The sequence below is a fragment of the Miscanthus floridulus genome, chromosome 5 (genome assembly GCF_019320115.1).
Source record: "Miscanthus floridulus cultivar M001 chromosome 5, ASM1932011v1, whole genome shotgun sequence".
Lineage (NCBI taxonomy): Eukaryota > Viridiplantae > Streptophyta > Magnoliopsida > Poales > Poaceae > Miscanthus > Miscanthus floridulus.
The window spans coordinates 133,807,957-133,827,860 of record NC_089584.1 but is presented as its reverse complement, the minus strand read 5'-3'; the positions used below and the strand labels follow the sequence as shown (position 1 = coordinate 133,827,860).

At 44.2% G+C, this 19,904-nt stretch overlaps 1 protein-coding gene across 3 annotated transcripts; it reads left to right on the top strand.

The window, feature by feature from the left end:
* The first annotated feature begins 383 nt into the window (after positions 1-383).
* LOC136450857 (protein PSK SIMULATOR 1-like) lies at positions 384-11,338 on the top strand. 3 transcript variants are annotated; one of them, XM_066451497.1, is made up of 13 exons: positions 385-673; positions 791-1,315; positions 5,547-5,869; positions 6,028-6,120; positions 6,216-6,306; positions 6,719-6,812; positions 7,888-7,985; positions 8,743-8,812; positions 9,547-9,647; positions 9,953-10,069; positions 10,196-10,272; positions 10,372-10,416; positions 10,499-11,338. In XM_066451497.1, exons 2-13 carry the CDS (start codon positions 986-988, stop codon positions 11,010-11,012), a joined length of 1,953 nt encoding a protein of 650 aa, XP_066307594.1. In that variant the 5' UTR covers positions 385-673; positions 791-985; the 3' UTR covers positions 11,013-11,338. The 3 variants fall into 3 exon arrangements, with proteins under 3 accessions (XP_066307595.1, XP_066307594.1, XP_066307593.1); XM_066451496.1 differs by having other exon boundaries at positions 385-698; XM_066451498.1 differs by lacking the exon at positions 10,372-10,416 and having other exon boundaries at positions 384-698.
* The last annotated feature ends 8,566 nt before the right edge of the window (positions 11,339-19,904 follow it).

Below are 19,904 nucleotides of genomic sequence, written 5' to 3'. Positions count from 1 at the left end.
CACGCACAATAAATAAGCTCTTGTTTAGTTCGCGAAATTTGGATTTTGGGGTTACTGTAGCACCTTCGTTTTTATTTGGCAAATAGCGTTCAAACATGGACTAATTAGGCTCAAAACGTTCGTCTCGCAATTTCCCACCAAACTGTGCAATTAGTTTTTTTTTCGTCTACATTTAATGCTCCATGCACGGGCCGTAAACATTCGATGTGACAGGTACTGTAGCAACTTTTTAGAAGTTGAGGTGAAACTAAACAAGGGCTAAGATAGCATGACCGCTGCAATTGCAATTGCTAACCTCTAATAACTGCGTACACACGGACGGCGACACGGCCGCCGCGACACCGCGTTATGAGCGTCCGCTGCTTGTGCCTGTGCGTGCGCCTCCTGCGTGTGGCAATTGCAGCGGGCAGCGGCAGTTGGTCACCGTGGACGTGAGCCTGCAGTGGACTGGAGACTGGACCCTCCTTGCCACAGCTCCGCGGGTGGAGTGGATGCCCGGCTACTGTCTGTACTCTCCATTCTCCAAGAAGGCAAAGGAAGAGCACAGCTCATCCACCCTGCCCATCGGCCATCGCGTCCTCTCTCTCGCTTCCCCCAAATCCACCGATTCCCTTCGAGAGGTCAGGGCCTCTGCGCCCGATTCCGTCCCGCCTCGCCGATCCACCCGCAGCAGGTGTGTTCCCTCGCGCCAATTTCCGGTAAGAATGCGTTTCTGTGGAGAAAATCTCTGGTTTTGCGCAGAAATTTCGTGCCTTTCTGCTGACTTGGCGATTTCTCATGGCTTCTGCAGGTGGGCGGCTTCACCGGCTGGAAGTTTAGTACTGCGGTTGGAACCTTCGTTCCGAGCTGGTTCATTTTCGCGTGGATAGGTTTGGTACGGATGGGAGCCGGCGGCGCGGGGATCAGGAATGTTTGGGTGCGTGGGAGGTGAGAGCCGCCGGTGGGCACTGGGGGATTAGGGTTTGGTTGGAGAGGGACCAACGAAATGGGGGGCTTTTGCTCCAAGGGGTCGGCGGTGGACAAGTCACCCAGCGACACTACGCTCGGCCACGGCAGGGTGGTCGACCACCATGACCGTCTAGTGGTGAAGGAGGAGAAGACAGCTGTGGCGGGGGAAGCTGCTGCCAAGAGGATGCAAGAAGAGCAACATCAACACCAACAGCAGCAGCAGCCAGCGCAGCCACCTCTGCCTGTACCGATGTCACAAGTTGCAGTGCGTGAAGCTTCCACAGATACCACTGCAGCACCATGGGATGGGGTACCACCACTGGCACGGTTGCCATCGCAGAAGTCGGGGATGGGTGTGGCGAATAAGGCAAGTTTTCAGTACTTACTTTGGTGCATTATAGCTGAATCAATCGTTTCTTGCCTCGTCTACTGAAAAACTGAAATGTTTTCTTATATCAGTGTATTTTGTTCTTGCTGATAATGTTGCTTAGGGATTAGTGCACTTTTCTCATGGGAATTTTGAAGTTTATTTTTTCTGTAGCATTAGCCTTTCATGATATCTTGAACTAGTGGATGATCTACTAACATCTTTGAGTGCTTGGCAGCAAGGCACTTGTTATTCTCTGCTATAGTGAATGTTTTTGGATTTGTGGTCACACAAGAAAGGACCAAGCAACTAACCAATTCAGCCCAAAAGCTTAAGCTGATGGGGAAAGGTGGGCAATTCATTTATACTTCAACACCCCGCCTCACGTGTAGGATCCCTCAGGCCTCAAACGTGCAAATAGGAATTGGCTGCAATTAGTTTAGGAGTATTTAATTGCGTCCGCCAGGATTTGAACTCGAGAGTCGAGATATTTTGCCCTGATATTCAACCCAAAAGCATAAGCTAATGGAGAAAGGCGGCCATTTCACTTAACTTCAACATATGGGCTACTGGTACTGCCAATTGAAGAAAATCTTGTGCAACACCAGTTGAGATGGCTTGGACTTTCCAACAAAGACCTCACTGGTGCATAGCGGGATCCTTTAATATGGGGGGAGGAAGAAAAAAGGTACTTGAAAGGATGGAATATACCTAAAGATTTGTCCGTGGGTTGAAGCGCGTGGGTTTGGCTATTCGCCAACAACAACAACAACAAAGCTTTTAAGTCCCAAATAAGTTGGGGTAGGCTAGAGTTGAAACCCAGCAGATGCAATCAAGGTTCAGGCACGTGAATAGCTGTCTTCTGTCTTTAGGTATATTCCATCCTTTCAAGTCTCCTTTTATTGCCTCTACCCAAGTCAACTTCGGTCTTCCTCTGCCTCTCTTCACGTTACTATCCTGGCTTAGGATTCCACTACGCACCGGTGCCTCTGGAGGTCTCCGTTGGACATGTCCAAACCATCTCAACCGGTGTTGGACAAGCTTTTCTTCAATTGGTGCTACCCCTAATCTATCACGTATATCATCGTTCCGAACTCGATCCCTTCTTATATGACCGCAAATCCAACGCAACATACGCATTTCCGCGACACTTATCTGTTGAACATGTCGTCTTTTCGTAGGCCAATATTCTGCACTATACAACATGACAGGTCTAATCGCCGTCCTATAAAACTTGCCTTTTAGCTTCTGTGGTACCCTTTTGTCACATAGGACACCAGATGCTTGCCGCCACTTCATCCACCCTGCTTTGATTCTATGGCTAACATCTTCATCAATATCCCCGTCTCTCTGTAACATTGATCCTAAATATCGAAAGATATCCTTCCTAGGCACTACTTGACCTTCCAAACGAATATCTTCCTCCTCCCGAGTAATAGTGCCGAAGTCACATCTCAAATATTCAGTTTTAGTTCTACTGAGTCTAAAACCTTTGGACTCCAAAGTCTCCCGCCATAACTCCAGTTTCTGATTCACTCATGTCTGGCTTTCATCAACTAGCACTACATCGTCCGTGAAAAGCATACACCAAGGGATGTCCCCTTGTATGTCCCTTGTGACCTCATCCATCACTAAGGCAAACAAATAAGGGCTCAAAGCTGACCCTTGATGTAGTCCTATCCTAATCGGAAAGTCATTCGTGTCTCCATCACTTGTTCGAACTCTAGTCACAACATTGTTGTACATGTCCTTAATGAGCCCGACGTACTTCGTTGGGACTTTATGTTTGTCCAAAGCCCACCACATAACATTCCTTGGTATTTTATCATAAGCCTTCTCCAAATCAATAAAAACCATGTGTAGGTACTTCTTCTCCCTATACCGCTCCATAACTTGTCTTATTAGGAAAATGGCTTCCATGGTTGACCTTCCGGGCATAAAACCAAATTGGTTCATAGAGATCCGCGTTATTGCTCTCAAGCGATGCTCAATAACTCTCTCCCATTGCTTCATAGTATGGCTTGTCAACTTAATTCCTCAGTAATTAGTACACCTTTGAATATCCCCTTTATTCTTGTAGATCGGTACCAATATACTTCTCCACTTATCAGGCATTTTGTTCGATCGAAAAATATGGTTGAACAGCTTGGTTAGCCATACTATAACTATGTCCCCGAGGCATCTCCACACCTGGATTGGGATGCCATCCGGGCCCATCGTCTTACCTCCTTTCATCATTTTCAACGCCTCTCTGACCTCAGATTCTTGGATTCTTTGCACAAAGCGCCTATTGGTGTCATCAAAAGAGTCATCCAACTGAAAGGTTGTGTCCGTATTCTCACCATTGAACAATTTGTCAAAATACTCTTGCCATCGGTGTCGGATCTCATCCTCCTTCACTAAGAGATGCTCTTTTTTATCCTTAATGCACTTAACTTGGTTGAAGTCTCTTGTCTTTCTCTCACGAACCCTAGCCATCCTATAAATGTCCTTCTCTCCTTCCTTCGTACTCAAACGTTGGTAAAGATTCTCGTACGCTCTACCCTTTGCCACACTTACAGCTCGCTTTGCAGTCTTCTTTGCCACCTTATACTTCTCTATGTTGTCCACACTCCTGTCATGGTACAAGCGTCTATAGCATTCTTTCTTCTCCTTAATAGCCCTTTGGACTTCCTTGTTCCACCAACAAGTATCTTTAGCCTCGTCTCCACTTCCTTTGGTTACTTCACACACCTCTGAGGCCACCTTCCGAATGTTGGTTGCCATCTTCTTCCACATGTTGTTTATGTCCTCTTCTTCCTTCCAAGAGCCCTCTTTGATAACCCTTTTCCTGAATACCTCTGATGTCTCCCCTTTCAGTTTCCACCACTTTGTTCTTTCAATCTTAGCTTGTTTATCCCTACGGGCACACACCTGAAAACGAAAGCCTGCCACTAAAAGTTTATGTTGAGAAACAACACACTCCCCTGGTATCACCTTGCAACCCAAGCATGCTCATTTGTCCTTCTTGTGAGGACAAAGTCAATCTGGCTAGAGTGTTGTCCGCTACTGAAGGTCACTAGATGAGATTCTCTCTTTCTAAAGAAAGTGTTGGCTATCATCAGGTCAAAAGCTACCGCGAAGTCTAGAACTTCCTCCCTCTCCTGATTCCTACTACCATACCCAAAACCTCCATGAACTGCCTCGAAACCTGCGCTTGTAGTACCTACATGCCCATTAAGATCTCCTCCTACAAAAAGCTTCTCACTACTAGGTACAGCTCTAATCAGGTCATCTAAGTCTTCTCAGAACTATCTCTTAGCACTCTCGTCGAGGCCTACTTGGGGGGCATACGCACTAATTACGTTCAAGACCATATCACCAATGGCAAGCTTGACTAAGATAATCCTATCTCCTTGCCTTCTCACTCCCACCACACTATTCTTGAGGCTCTTATCAATCAAAACTCCTACTCCATTTCTATTCGCAACTGTCCCTGTGTACCAAAGCTTGAAACCTGTATTGTCCACCTCCTTCGCCTTCTAACCCTTCCATTTAGTCTCTTGAACGCATAATATATTTACACGCCTCCTCGTCGCGGTATCAACTAATTCTCTTAGCTTACCTGTAAGCGACCCTACATTCCAACTGCCTAAACGGATCTTAGTTGGTTCGACTAGCTTCCTTACCCTTCGCACCCGTCGACTCAGATGTGAAGACCCTTGCTCATTTTTCACTGCACCCAGGCGCCGATGTAGCGCGCCACTAAGGATGCGACGACCCGATCCTTGGTCACTTGACACCGTGCCCAGATCGCGACACGGCGTGTCACGGGGGTGACGACCCGGCTCTTGCTCATTTAACGCCATACCCGGGTTCCGATATGGCGCGTCGCTAAGAGGGTTACGCTGTGGGAACTGCTGCACACTTGTGAGTGACTGAGAGTGCACATCCTTCAAATCCATTGCAGTTTATGCTGTTTTCATCTGCATCCTTACCACTTTGCCAGGATGTTGTTGTAGTTTTTCCCATTTATCGCCACACTACTATAGCTTCATGACTTCGAGCCATTCATAAAATGAATTGCTATGCTAAACCTTGTAAAGATGTAATATGTGCGAGCTTTTATCATTGCTAAATTGAAATGTTCACCCTTAACTATTTATCCATGAAATGTTCAAAAATTCTGCTCGGCCAGAGAGATCGCCAGACCCTATGCCACGTTTGATGTTTTATTTCCTTGTTGAAATAGGTTTCAGAAGTAAGCTCAATTCTGGGTAGAGCTAGTACTGCTGGCCTTGGAAAAGCAGTGGAAGTGCTTGACACACTTGGCAGTAGCATGACAAATTTGAATATAAGTAGTTTTGGATCAGGCACTACAACAAAGGGCAACAAAATATCTATCTTAGCATTTGAGGTTGCCAATACCATAGTCAAAGGTTGCAATCTAATGCGCGCCCTTTCAAAAGATAGCATAAAGCATTTAAAAGAAGCGGTGCTTCACTCTGAAGGTGTTCAAAATCTTATATCCAAAGATATGGATGAATTACTCAAGATTGCTGCTGCTGACAAAAGGTTAGTGAATAATCTCTGATGATTTTATAAACTACAACAGTTGTCTGAACTGTTTATTTATTTTATTTAAGTAGCTTCCACCTGGTTATATAGAAAAATTGTACTTGAACTTGTTTTTATATGCTTGTAGTTACTGAAGTTTTTGTTTGGTCCAACAGGGAAGAGTTGAAAGTGTTTTCGACAGAAGTTGTTCGCTTTGGAAATCGTTGCAAGGATCCTCAGTGGCACAACTTGGATCGCTACTTTGATAAGTAAAGTTCACTTTGGGCCCCTGCAACCTATAGAGGCAAAGGTTTTAGGGTATTTAAAAATAACTCAGCGCTTTTATGCCATCAAACTCTTTCAGGTTGGCATCAGAACGGACTCCTCAACATCAATTGAAAGAAGAGGCAGAATCAGTAATGCAGGAATTAGTGACTTCTGTTCAGTTTACAGCTGTAAGTAATATTTATGTACCTTGGAAGCAATGCCATGTAGTGACATTTGTCTATCAGCTTAATAACTGTAATTTAGCAGACTGTAAACAGCAAAACATAAATGCACAATCAATCTTAAGATTTCTCAAAAGATTAATTGTATATCCTATGAAGAGGTAGAGAGGTCAGAGAGTGGTCTCAAATTGTTAGTATGTCACTAAGGTTATGCTTGCACTCTTGAGTCTTTGACTAAACTGTTCTTTCAATCAGTTTTATGCGTGAAATAGTAATGATCTTAATATTCGTCTGCCTTTAGCCACGAGCATAATTTTATCCAAACTTAGCTGTCACTCTCCTGGCATCTATCAGTTCTGTTCTTTTCAGCATTTCTTTTCTCCAAATTTATAAACTTTATCATCTTTCTAACTTTTAGGAACTATACCACGAAATGCATGCCCTGGATAGATTTCAACAAGATTATCAGCATAAACAGCATGAAGAGGATGGTTCAAGTGTTGTGCAAAGAGGTCAGTTCTTTTACATGACAATATAATGGAGTCATCTGTAAGAATTACATTGAAAAAGAAACAACTTTTTCCTCCTTTGGTTGGTGCTACTCATGTTTCGTTTTTTTTATCATTTGAGAAAAGTTCATCTTGAACAAAACACTCGGGATTCAGGTCATTAGGGAAATAAGAACTTTAGTTTGAACATAATATTCTTGATGTCTTCTCATGACTGACTTTGTAGGAGACGCACTTGATTGATGAAAGTTGTCCATTTGACTTTGACAGTTCCATGCATGTATAAACACGGTCAAGGTCTCTTTCTTATGTTGTCATGTATCACTGTCAACTGTCTCCATATTTGCCGTTTGGTGAGCCACAGCTAGTGTATTTTGACCAATATATCCAGGGCTAGATGATTCACCTGACACTCAATTGCACCTGACAAGTCCAAATGAGCCATTTTTTTTCTTGCGTCCAGCACTTCTTTTAAGGAAGGGATATAATCAAAATTTGTTCTTCTCAGGTTGAACAAAATGAAAATCTTGTAATAGAAGATTGTTCTTCAGGTTTCCTGATATGATGTAGATTTAAAGTACACTTAGCAACAGAGACTGGATTTGTATTTGCTCCTTGTTAACACGAACCTGAGTTGTGAATAAGAATAATACCTGGCAAGGGAAAATAATTCTGAATTTCCAGTACCTATTTCTATCTTTGAACATCGAGCATTAGTGTAGCTACTGCTACTACTTCAACAACAACAACAACAACAAAGCCTTTAAGTCCCAAACAAGTTGTAGCTACTGCTACTACTTGCATCACTTAATATTTTGTCCATTTAAGTTCTTCCTATGCTATTGATGTAATCTATTCTATTCCAATCCTTTTAGTGGATTGCCTTTATTATCTTTAGCCGTGACATTTAGCCTCTTCCCCCCTCTTTTTTCTTTTGTCAAAATATATTTTGCCCTTTTGGTATGCACCTCTGATACCTGCCAATTCAGCCTGTATGCTGTTTGATGAGTATACAGTTTACAGTGTTTTGTTGTTGTCGTTTGATAACATTGCTGAATGTGGCTCTGTTAATTTGCAGGTGATAACATGCACATACTAAAGCAGGAAGTGAAAAGCCAACGCAAGCATGTTAAAAGTTTGAGGAAAAAGTCTCTGTGGTCTAAGAATTTGGAAGAGGTTGGTATGCAGCTTTATTTAACTGATTAGTATGGTTGCATAATTGTGTAGTTAGAGTTAACAATGTAGTCTTAAGATTTAGTCAAACATAATGTCATGACCTATTACTGTACATGCACATACTGCTGGCCCAATTTACTGTAGCACTCGTGACTGGCGCATGTGGGCAGTGATGTGGAAGCTTCCTGTGCCTTGTTACTGGCCTGTCGAGTCTTCTAGAACCTTCTATGTTGTAAGGATCAGATCTAGGGTGAAGTTAGCTCTCTGTTTCATATAAAGAGAGGAGAGTCCTTTGAATGAAGGAAGCAGGAATTAAGAGGTAGTATGCTCTTGCTCTCTTATCTCTTTGTGGTCGATCCCTTATCCATACCTTAGCCGCCACCTAATCCCACTTGCTGGCCTCCAACTCCTTCCCCAATAGACCTAGGCCGTGACACATAATAAGAAAAAAAAGACCTAAAATTCCTCTTCCTAGAGCATATGAACTGATAGCTACTGCCCAACCAAATTGGTACTGGATATATATTCTCTAATGACACCCACTGGCTATGCTTTGTTAACTGTAATAAGGGCCCATTGAATTGAGGGCTATATGTTTTTCATTTGTGTCAGAACTTTTAGCATCTCTCTTTGCATGTGATACATCTATAATCGGTTTTTACCATATAATAGACTATGTGCTGTCAGCAACTTGTAGCTCTAGGAAAGCATTCAATCCTGTTCTACTAATTCAAAAAATAATATTTGTTTCTCCTAGGTCATGGGAAAGCTTGTGGATATTGTGCACTTCTTACATTTGGAGATCCATAATGCATTTGGGCGTTCAGGTAATAACCTTTGTGATTTCTTATATGAAACTTTTGTACATATTGAGCTGTTGGCTAGTTTATCATCTTGATTGCTTTTCTGCTGAAAGCAATTATGAGCTACGTAATTAACACATCTTGTTACTAATGTGTCGTAAGTTATACTTCAGTTTCACCTTCTCACTCTAGGGGCACAATTTTGGGCATTAGCGGATACCACAATAGGTCATATCATTTTGGCCAGAGTGAGAACGCCTAAGAGAGGTGTTATGCATGTATATCCACGTGGGTGGCCTGGCCTTTTAGTGATCTTTTATTGCATGATGTGACAAGAAAATCAGTTCAAGTTCTTACAAATCAACCTTCCTGGTTTGTCAATCCACTGGCATTTAGCAGGCCTCGTCACACTACCTCTTAAGGGACCATGCTCATTGATTTTCTTGGTTACAAAGTGTATGAAATATTCATCTTGCTGTACACTCAGCATGGGTTTCTTAAATAAAACATGGATGCATTTCACTCCTTGGTTGAGCTGTCACCTGTCATACCTCCTATCCCAGTCTTAGGGGAAACAAGCTCACAATTGTACTTGCACCTGTGGTCCATGAACACGGTTGAACTTTTTTATTATGTAATTTGCATATAGTAGAAACATAATCACAATTATGATTTAAATTTTAAATATATTATGATTGTTTTCTTCACCAGTACTGTATTTATCATTGACTGAAAATTGTCATCCTAACACTATGCAGACAGTGAAGAATCACAGGAACCTACCAAGCGACGTAATAGATTGGGTCCAGCAGGCCTTGCACTGCATTATGCCAATATCATCAGTCAGATCGATACTCTTGTAAGTTCACAGGCTCCACTGTTCTATTGTTTTCTCTGTGTCCTGGATATAAAATTCAATAGGTCTTTCATTTGTATCGGAAAACAGTTCTTGTGCATTGCTGACGCAATTTTGTCAATGTCAAACATCCATTACTCCCCAATATTTTAATTGAAGAAATGCAACTTTTCCATGAGGATGGAGGATTAATGTTACAGACCTACAGTTCATGGGGTAGTACTTGTAGTTTTGTGTGCCACACAATGACACAAATTGAATTTGTTGTGCTAAGAAACTCAATTTGACAAGGGTTGATCAATTGACAGGTTTCTCGTTCAAGCTCTGTTCCTCCAAATACAAGGGATGCATTATACCAAAGTTTGCCACCAACCATAAAGTCATCTCTACGTTCTAAGCTGCACTCCTTTGGAGCCATGGAAGAGGTATGTGGGATGGCACCCATGGCTTGAAAAATGAAAGTAGGCTGTAGCACTCAACATCATACTATGTTTGTTACATGTAAGCATGTAATTGTAAGTTTAATGCAAGCTTTTGCTGGATTTGTGTAGCTTACTGTTTCTCAAATCAAGGCTGAAATGGAGAAGACCCTGCGGTGGCTTGTCCCTATTGCAAGTAACACCACCAAGTAATCTAAATTCTAACTACCTTCATAACATGCAAAATAGCTAGAGGCTTCTGCTTATCCCTTTTTGTTACTGAATTTTTGATGATCTGTCCATACCAGGGCTCACCATGGTTTTGGTTGGGTTGGAGAGTGGGCAAGTACTGGGTTGGTATCTGATTTTGCTCATTTCTAACAGGAAAGTTATATGGCTAGAACATTGGAGTAATGATCCTTTTGTCTTACACAGGTCAGATGTGAACTGCAAGCCAACTGGGCAGATGGACCTGACCCGAATTGAGACACTGTACCATGCTGACAAGGACAAGACTGAAGCATATATCCTCGAGCTTGTTATTTGGCTTCATCATCTTATCAGTCAATCCAAAACTGCAAATGGTGAAAGGTCTCCAATCAAGTCTCCTGTTCGGTCTCCTACACAAAGAGGGGCCTCAATCACATTGTCTCCAAACAAAAACAGCAGCAATTCATCACCTCCTCTGACGCAAGAAGATCAAGATATGCTAAGGGATGTCAAGTACAGGAAATTCATCCCTGGTATAAGCAAAAGCCAGGAGTTTGACACTAAGGAAAGGCATAATAAGCAAAGCAGGTTAAGCAAAAGTAACAGCCATTCACCAAGCAGTGGCAACCGTAAAGAGGTGCTATCTATCAGGAGGCTGCTTCCTGTGATCGACTTTGAGATCGACCGGACAAAAGCCCTTGATGTGATCGATAGAGTCGATGATCTGAGAGTACAATGATGAACATAGATTAATCAATGCCAAAGTCTGAAAATGCACCCTCAATCTATGATCCTGAAAATCAAGATTGCTTGAAGGATACAAGTAATCAGCTGAGCTGAATTGGCATGCTGTCAGCACTTCTGCAGCAATGTGCCTGCTAGAGATGAACCGGCATCATGGTGCCAGTTTGAAGGTACCATGTGGGTTAGAGATGGTGGCCATGGGCGCATGTCCTGGCCAACTTTGTATGATATATGGCAGGGTTAATGGGAAAGTGAAATTTTATTGTAAAAAGGGATTTGTTGCGTTACTTAGTTCATGTACAAGGAATGCAAGTTTTGAGAGGGGGGGAGCATCAAAGATCTGGCTGTGTTTCCTGCTGTTTTTTTAAACCCAACAAATCCTTAGACATAGTGATCCCGCTTAGCTAATCAACATCGCTTGTAGTTAGGCCCCATCTGGGAGAGCTCTGCCTCTTGATTCTTCAGCTCTGCTCCCTAATTCTCCGATGGAGTGATTTCATTGGATTCATAGGAGGGAGTCAGGTGGGGGGGTGGGGGGCTGATCAGACTGATGGAGCGATTTCATTGAATTCATAGGAGGGAGTCAGGTGGGGGAGGGCCTGATCAGAATTGATTCTCTGTTGATCTCCAACGAAATATATAACAGGGAGCAAGGTAAAGCTAATTTTTTAAGCTCCCAGCTCCTAGTGTAAATGGAGAAGGGGTGTGTGTGTGTGTGTGGTGGTGGGGGGGTGGGGGGTGGGGGGGGCTGTTGATCTCCAACGGAATATATAACAGGGAGCAGGGTGAAGCTGATTTTTAAGCTCCCAGCTCCTAGTGTAAATGGAGAAGTGATTCTCTTCAGGTCCCTACCTAAATTAGTTGGCATTTTAAGAACATATCCAAAAGATTAGGTAAATCATTTTGTAAATGTAAATAGGGCTATTATTATTAGAAGAAAAAAACTCGTCTCCAACAGGCTCTCCGTCTCATTGTCTAAATATAGCCACAAGCTATTCCATGTTTTTCGCTCGGCATACAAAGCGAGCGAGGCTCGCCCGCCAAGTCCGTGTGAATCGCAGCATCTAGGGCATGTCATGACATGCAGCGCTCCGAAACAGCTCAAGGGCGCAACCAGCCGCATGTGAGGCGGGATGGATGGCAGAAGATAGAGAGGCTGCTATGGTTCTCTAATATTTGGAGAGCTATTTTTATTTAGAGATCCTCTAAATCTTAGTTTTTAGAGATTCATTTTATCTAATCTCTTGGAGATGCTTTAAGCGTTTGGTTGGTTGGGAGTGATTCTCTTTAAACAAGCTGATGTTAGAGCTCTCCCAAACGGCCCGTGTGCCCTTACGTCGGTCATCTCAAGAATTTCAGAGGCCCTGTGCTATATTTATTATTAGGCCCTAAACTTATCTACAAGATATAATTGTAATATACACATTTACTTGAAACATACCATTCTTTTTTTAACCAAACATGTCTTTAAAATAGCATTATGGACTAATTGTTAAATTTTTTTCAAGACCATTCTTTAATAAATTTAACAATCGACTATTTTAGAATCTATTGCATCCCAAATAAGTTAGAGTGTTAGATCACATGTATCAAGTTGAAAACATATCGACACCTATTTTATCATTATTTCATTAGGTGATTAAAGTCAACTTATTGTGGAGTATTTAATGCTCTTGAAGAGTGAAGCTCGAGCCGGAGCCCGTCCAAGTATGCGAGCATGCCCGTGATTTGAACATAAACTAACTTAAAATAAATTCCCGCCTAAACGATGGAACTCAAAGGCTTTGTTTTAACCTAATAAACTAGCTTAAAACAAACTAGCTTAAACATGCTCGAACAGGATGTAGTAGGACACCAACCCAAACCAGTATAACCCCCGTCTCATTGAGTTTGAGAGCTAGCCATTGAGAGTTTAGAAACCGCGACACAACTTCACTAGTCAGCGATACGAAACACTGACAAGATGATACTGGCGTGCAAGGTTATGGGCCACTTGGAAAATTCTACACTTTCACAAATTGCACAAACTGAGATTAAAAAAAAATAGATAAAGCCGATTTAGGAAAAAGCTCCACCAAGTCGGAGCAGTACTTTTCAGCGAACGAACAATGTTTTTCTCTCACAACAAATCAGTATAAGTCAAATTTCAGCGAAGCGAACATGGCATAGACAAAGGCCGTGTTTGTTTCGGCTTATAAGTGGCTTATCGGAGGAAATAATCGATAATCCTACCAAACGTCCCACTTATTCTCGTTTTTGCTGTAAGCCGCTTCAGATATTTGAACTACTAATACGATAAGTGAACAGCGATAATAAGCGAGAAAATATTCGGTTAGCTTGTAATACAAACATGGTTAGAGCATCTCCAAGAGTACCCTTCCCCCGCCCCCCCCCCCCCCCCCCCCCCCCCCCTCAAAAAATATGGTGTTTTGCAACTCCCAAAAAATATTGGAGGAATAATTAAAACCATTTCCAAGAGTTTTCAATAAATTATTTCCAAAACATAAAAATGTGGGTCCTACACATTTTTTTTCTACGGCATTTTTTTTTTTCCGCGCAAGATCGGTCTCCGCGCCCACATCCATCGCCGCCGCCTCTCGCAGGCCACCGCTGCCGGCACCCTCTCGCTGCTCCGTCTAGCAGGCTGCCGTCAGGCCCTCCCGGCCGGCCACGAGGAAAGCAGTATGCAGCAGCCGGCCAACAGGCAAGCAGCAGGCGTGTAGCACCTTCACCACGCGGCCACGCAAGGACACTAAAAGGTCGGCTGCAGAATCGGCAGCACCACGCGAGGGCGAGGGCGGCGATGCCGGCCAGCGGCGGCAAGGGCATCCCAGGGCGGCCAGCTGCGGCCTCTGCTCGGCGATCAAAGGCTACGGAGGTGCGAAGAGGAGACCGTGCGAGAAAATGACGCCGAGAAGAAGTGATCGCGTGGGTAAACCCCTGATACCCGCTCCCAGGCCACGCGCATTTTTATGCGCAAGTGACGGTGGTTTTGCAATCCAAAAAGATGAGGAAGGGACGGAGGTACTATTGGAGATGAATTTTTCTTATTTAAAAAAAAAACATAGATGGGAAGAGATTGGGCACTCTTGGAGATGCTATTACCCGATCTCCGTTCCTGATCTCCTCTCTCGCATCCTCCTCCGGCGAAGGGATGACTACGCGAGCATCGGAATCGTTAGGAGGATGTCGGCGGGCCGCCCCGTTGGACGACTATAGGTGAGCTAGCCGCCCGCCGTCATCCTCCTCTCACAATCTCACCCACGTCGGAAGTGAAAACGTCAGTAAGCTATTCAAGGTGAGAGCGGAAACCCTAGGGAGGATCCTTATAGCGGTGGGGAAAACATAGATCTAGGGACTGGGGAGGCGCTTTCCACGTTCACGAAATCTATTTGGATCCGATCACACAAATCCGGACAACCATCTCATTCCTCTGCACAGGCGAGTTAGAATTTGGGGACCGGGGTGGTGACCGCGCCGAAGAGCATTTTTGTGATTTGACTGAAGGCGGAGGCGAGGGTAGCTCCATGCCCAGGGCTGGTTGGCTTCACTCTTGCTACATGAACATGCGATTCGTTTACGTGCGTTTTTTTTTCTTGGCAATCCTGCTTGCTTAAGTTTGTTTGACATCCTGTTTGCAGCTAAAAAATTGAAGAATTATGGGCTTATGTTGCTGCTGTTTGTGACGCCCTCTGGTTTTGCACTTTTCACTTTTTCTGAGGTTTACTTTCACCTACCTAATACTTTGAAGGTACGTTGTTCCTCCTTGCTTGGTTGACCTTCAATGATGTGCTTCTTGTTCCTTTGGTCTATGAAATCGACCTAATTTCTCCGTTTTATTATTTGCCTCTTACAGGACATCTGGACAAAGTTTGCTGATCCTCACCGAGCATCTTGTGTTAGTGCCTTCTTCATTCCTTGCTTTCCCATCTGATTGTTATCTCCTTACTTGCTTGTCATCAAATTAATTAAGTAGCTCTTTGCATTTAGGGAAAGGAATACAATCTCATTGTTCTCCAATACATCTGTTTGTAAAACATGTAGCATGATACTACTTTTGCTGAAAGGTCACCATAGGTGCAAGGATCTCTCTAAATAATCAACTGGTGCACGCTGAAACTTTTGTGCGTATTGCTATGCACAAATTTTCTAACTAGTAAGGTAGGGCTGACAGGGGCCTCGATGTAACACCCTCGGTGTTACGCCCTAAACAAACTATTAAATCATGTTATGAGCATCATGTTTATGTAATAATGCATGTGATATAAAGTGTTGATAAATTTCTTGTAGCCTAAAATGACCAATAAAAATGTTAAATGAAAATTTATTCAATAACTCATGTTATGTCAAGTAGGGTGGAAAAACCAATTTTTATTGAGCAAAAATACTATAGAACATGAGCATGATCCTTAAATAAAGTTTGAAGTACAAACTTTATAGATGACAATGAAATACTTGCTGTGGAAAAATAATATTGCTAGCTAACATTTCTAATAGCCTAAAAATATAACTTGAAATCAAACTCAGCTCAAGGACTTAGAAGAATTTAAGTATATATATACAGCAAGACAATGCCATGTTTGGCAATTTATTTTGTGAAATCGAGTTAAGAGATGGTGTCGTGTTTTAGCTCGGGTTGGTAGCCTGATATGCTCTCTTGAGCATGGGAAAGATGGTTTAGGTTCAGAAGCAATCGTTTAGTTGTTATAGGCGCTTTAAAATATGTGCACGAAACGTTCTCGGGCTGGCTCACCGGGTGGACGCGGTCACCAAGCTCGGGCGCTCGGCGTCACCATGCTGGTCGCGCGTGCGCACACTGTCGCGCGTGGCCGGCCGTGGCTGCCTCTGGTTTAGCTGTGGCCCGACCGCCACTGCCACCGCCCTACGCCGTGACAAAGCCACTGCCGGCGCCATCACCTCGTCGTCGTGTCCGCGCACTGTTGCCCTGCCTCGCGTTGCCGCTACCGACGCCACCGCGACGCCATGCTATGCTGCCGCCGCTCGCTCTGCCACCGCGTGCATGTGGGTTGTCCCAACTGCGCTCGCGCCGTCGCCTCGTCTTAATGGCGCTGCGGCCGCCCCCCCCCCCCCCCCCCCACTTGCCTCCCCGCATGCGCACGTGGTCTGGTCGCGTAGCGAGTGCGCAGACACAGTTGTAGGTTTAGCCGACCGCTAGCTGCCAAGGTGAGGACGGCCAAAGCTCGGACCCGTCTCCCTCTTTCCCTCTGTTGCCGCCGTCGGAGTCGCGCCAGCACGTTAGACAGCGAGACGTCATCTCCAATCAATTCCACCCATCTACAGCCCCGCCAGTGAGTTCTCTAGCTGCCCAACCCCACCCAGCCATGATGCACGCACTGTCAAGCTCCAATTTGGAGCTTTCCCCACCGCCGTGCCGATAAGGACGTGATCGGCCGTGGACGAGGGCAGTCCCCCTACCGTCCACCCTGATCCAATTCACCTACACCACTAGCTTCGCATTGCCTCACGCTCCACCTTGCGCACGCCAAAGGAACCGCTACCGCCTCTCCGTCGCCGTTGACTCGACCACGCCACCGTGGTGCACCGCCATACGGCTCGGCCACACATGGTCACCCCTCCTCCACCATCCTCCACTCCAACCGCCACCTTATCCTAGCCCATGGTAGCCTCCTGATGCTCACACGCTAGCATATTAGGTCCGTAGCAGCCCCAGCTCATCGAAACGGGTGCGCTGCAGCCGCGGACGGCTGCGCGTCGCTGCAGCTCGCTCCAGCGCGTCCCGTCGCCCCCGCGTTGCTGCTTGGTGTAGGTGGTTGGACCATAGTCGAAGGTTGGCCCGACCGATGGGCCAGCGCGAGCCTCTGGTGACCGGTGCGGTCGTGTCGTGTCACCGCTAGTCACGCCGCCGTGCGCTGTCGCTGGGGGTGCACGCGGGTGAATTAGGGAAAGGTCATGGGGTTAAGTGAGAAGGTCTATGAGAGGGGGAAATAGTATTAGGACTTTGGTGTGATTCGGGAGGAAACTGAGGACGTGGTTGCAAAAGCGCCAGCGCGCGGTCACCTTGCGCGTGGGCCAGCCTCGCGTGGGCCACGAAAGCGGGCCACTGCGCGCGCGCTATGTCGCGTGGGCCGCGCGTTGTGGGCCGCGTGGAGAATCCATTTTCTTTTTTCAAGGAATTAGTAAATAGTTTTCTAATTTAATTTTTGAGCTTATCTTTGATAATTAATATGAAATCGTGTAGGTGTCCAAAAATTGTGAAATAAATTTTGTTAGGTTCCTAAAATTGTGATCTTTGTGTTAGTGTATTTAGTTCATGTTTATATGTGTTGACACTAGGAGCTATTAAATAGTATGAGAATGCTTAATATTATTAAGTTGATTATTGTAGGAATTTTTGTGGTGAATTGGTGATAGTTTTGATCCTGAAATTTTTACAGTAGTTTCATTGTATTATTATGGGTTCACTATAATTTTTGTAGCCTTAGAATAGACTAAGCATTATGATAGTTAAATGCTCTTTGTTTCAATATACATTAAATCACTAGTAGAAATACAGACGTATCCTTAATTTGCAAAGTCAAGTGTTTGTTAGTTGAACCCAACACTTTGCTTGATGAAGATGATAGTTAGCTTAGTATCTTAGTCATTAGATCTAGCTTAGTAGCTTGATATGTGTATTCTTATTTTAAGAGTTGTTGTTGCCTAAATGCTAAGTGTTGCATCATCATCGCATGCATGTAGAGAACGAGTTGGTGGAGATAGTGACCACAGACGATCGTGAGTTTAAGGAGATCGTCGAGGAATACGAGGAGTAAATCCTCATGAGGGAGGAGGTCCCGGAGCCACCGACGACTAACTCAGCTAACACCACACCTGCCCAAGGCAAGCTCCGGTGCATAACCCTTTATTTTTTATAATCTCCGTAAATATATGTGATGTGCATTTATGTTACAGGAATTCTATGGAAACCACATGCATATATATCCATCCTAAGAGTCTTACTAGTGCAGGTTCGAGTAGCTGCTATGCTTAGGTTATCGGTAGTGTAACCTGCCATTACTCATAATAGGTGATTATTATTACTTTCATAATTAAAATGATGAAGAGAAAATGAAGATCGGACAGGGATATGGCATGGGTTATTGGTGGGCGTAACAAGTTGTGTCCCGTGACCATGGGGCTTAGCTTGGTTACACTGTTTTCTCTGTCTGTGTCGATTGAGGACCGTCCATTGCTGTGGATGGTAGTCAGGTCACAGACTTATTATCCTAAGCACATACTTGCTTATAGGAGCGGGAAGGCTCATTGTGCTCTTATCGTGCTGGCTGTTTCTAGACCAACTGATTGGAGGCGAGGAAAGGTGGAGGTCTAAGCACCAGATTGAGACCGGGTCTCAAGTGTAGGGGCTTGGAGTCCAAGTTTGGACGGGAACCTAGACCCTGTGATAGGAGTGGAATGGGTTGGTCTTGTTTGTGTCTGTGGTACAAGCGAGGCGTGTATTTCGGGGTACCCAGCCGAGATACATTGGTTCATGAATCGCCATTTCTGTGAGATGGTACGACTTGGCTATGGTCTAGCACCGTAGTAAGAACTGAAAGATGAAAGATGGTGAAATGGTTCTAATTGCTCAACCCTTTCTTGTTAGTAGAACAGGTGCTTATCTAGAATGGTTAGCTAATGAAGTAATCATGACTGCTAATAAAACTTGACTATAAGGATGAACTATTAGTAATGCTTTCCGCAAACAAAAAGAAAACAGCAAACCCATATTGCCTATCATACCCCTTGGAGTCAGAAAACTATTCCCACTAGTCGGGTAAGTCTTTCGAGTACATTGTGTACTCAGGGTTTATTTTACCCCTGTTGTAGGTACAGCTTGAGGAGTAGCTCTTGTGTGAAGGATTCTTTTGGTGAGCATAGAAGAATCCTTGTATCGATTCCGCTAGATGTTCATTTTAATTTCGCTATTTAATCGTCGCACTCTAAACTCTGGTATTGTAATAAATAATTTTCAAGAACTTTTTGTTGTATGAAATGGACTAAGTATTGTAAACTCGTACTCATTATTGGATCCTAGTGGTAAAACGTGGATTGTTTCAAGTTCTACCTTGGGGTGGGCTCGACATAATGGTCTGATGTAGCTCACTTTCGGGGTGCTTAGTGTCTAGTGGAAGACGAGCGTCTCCAAAAGCGTGTTATTTCGGGCAGTTCTGCCACACTTGACATGGTGCTACTTTCTGAATAAAACATACTTGTGAACGTATTAGGAATTTATTGACACTCAAATTGGGCCTAAGCCAATTTAAATAGGCCCATGATAGTTTTGGCCCAATCTAAGAAAAACTTCATAAAGCAATATGATAATGGTACTACATTAGTTTTTCTATGGGATAAGACCACCCCTATCCCTTATAAAATAAGGGGTACATGGCCAAGAGTTTCCATCTATCCAATCGTCAAACAAATCAATCTACTATCTCTACTCTAACCCTTTTACCCTCTTCTCCAACTCCCATACTATTCATCCTTTGATCCGATGACCAAGGATGGTGTCCTAGGCTTGCCGACTGATCTAGGGCAACCCGGTGACGTCCTTGCCCTGATGGGTCCCTCTCGGGTAAAAGCTTTGACGGTTTCTTTGCTAGTTTGCCTGAAAACTAGCCGATTCTTCATCACGCAAGCACGTTGGTTATCCTTTGGTGGTTTGCTTGTAAATATCTCCGTTCTTCACCATGAAAGAGTGACATCTTGCTATGTTCTTCGGTCCATAGCGGTCCGGGCATCCAATGCCCTGCTGGTGTGTGATTCAGACCACTTTCGACATCAACACACTTTTTGGTGACTTCGCTAGGGAAGATTGGTTCGGCTATCTCTTATAGCCGATCTCTCTGACCTAGCCTCACTCATT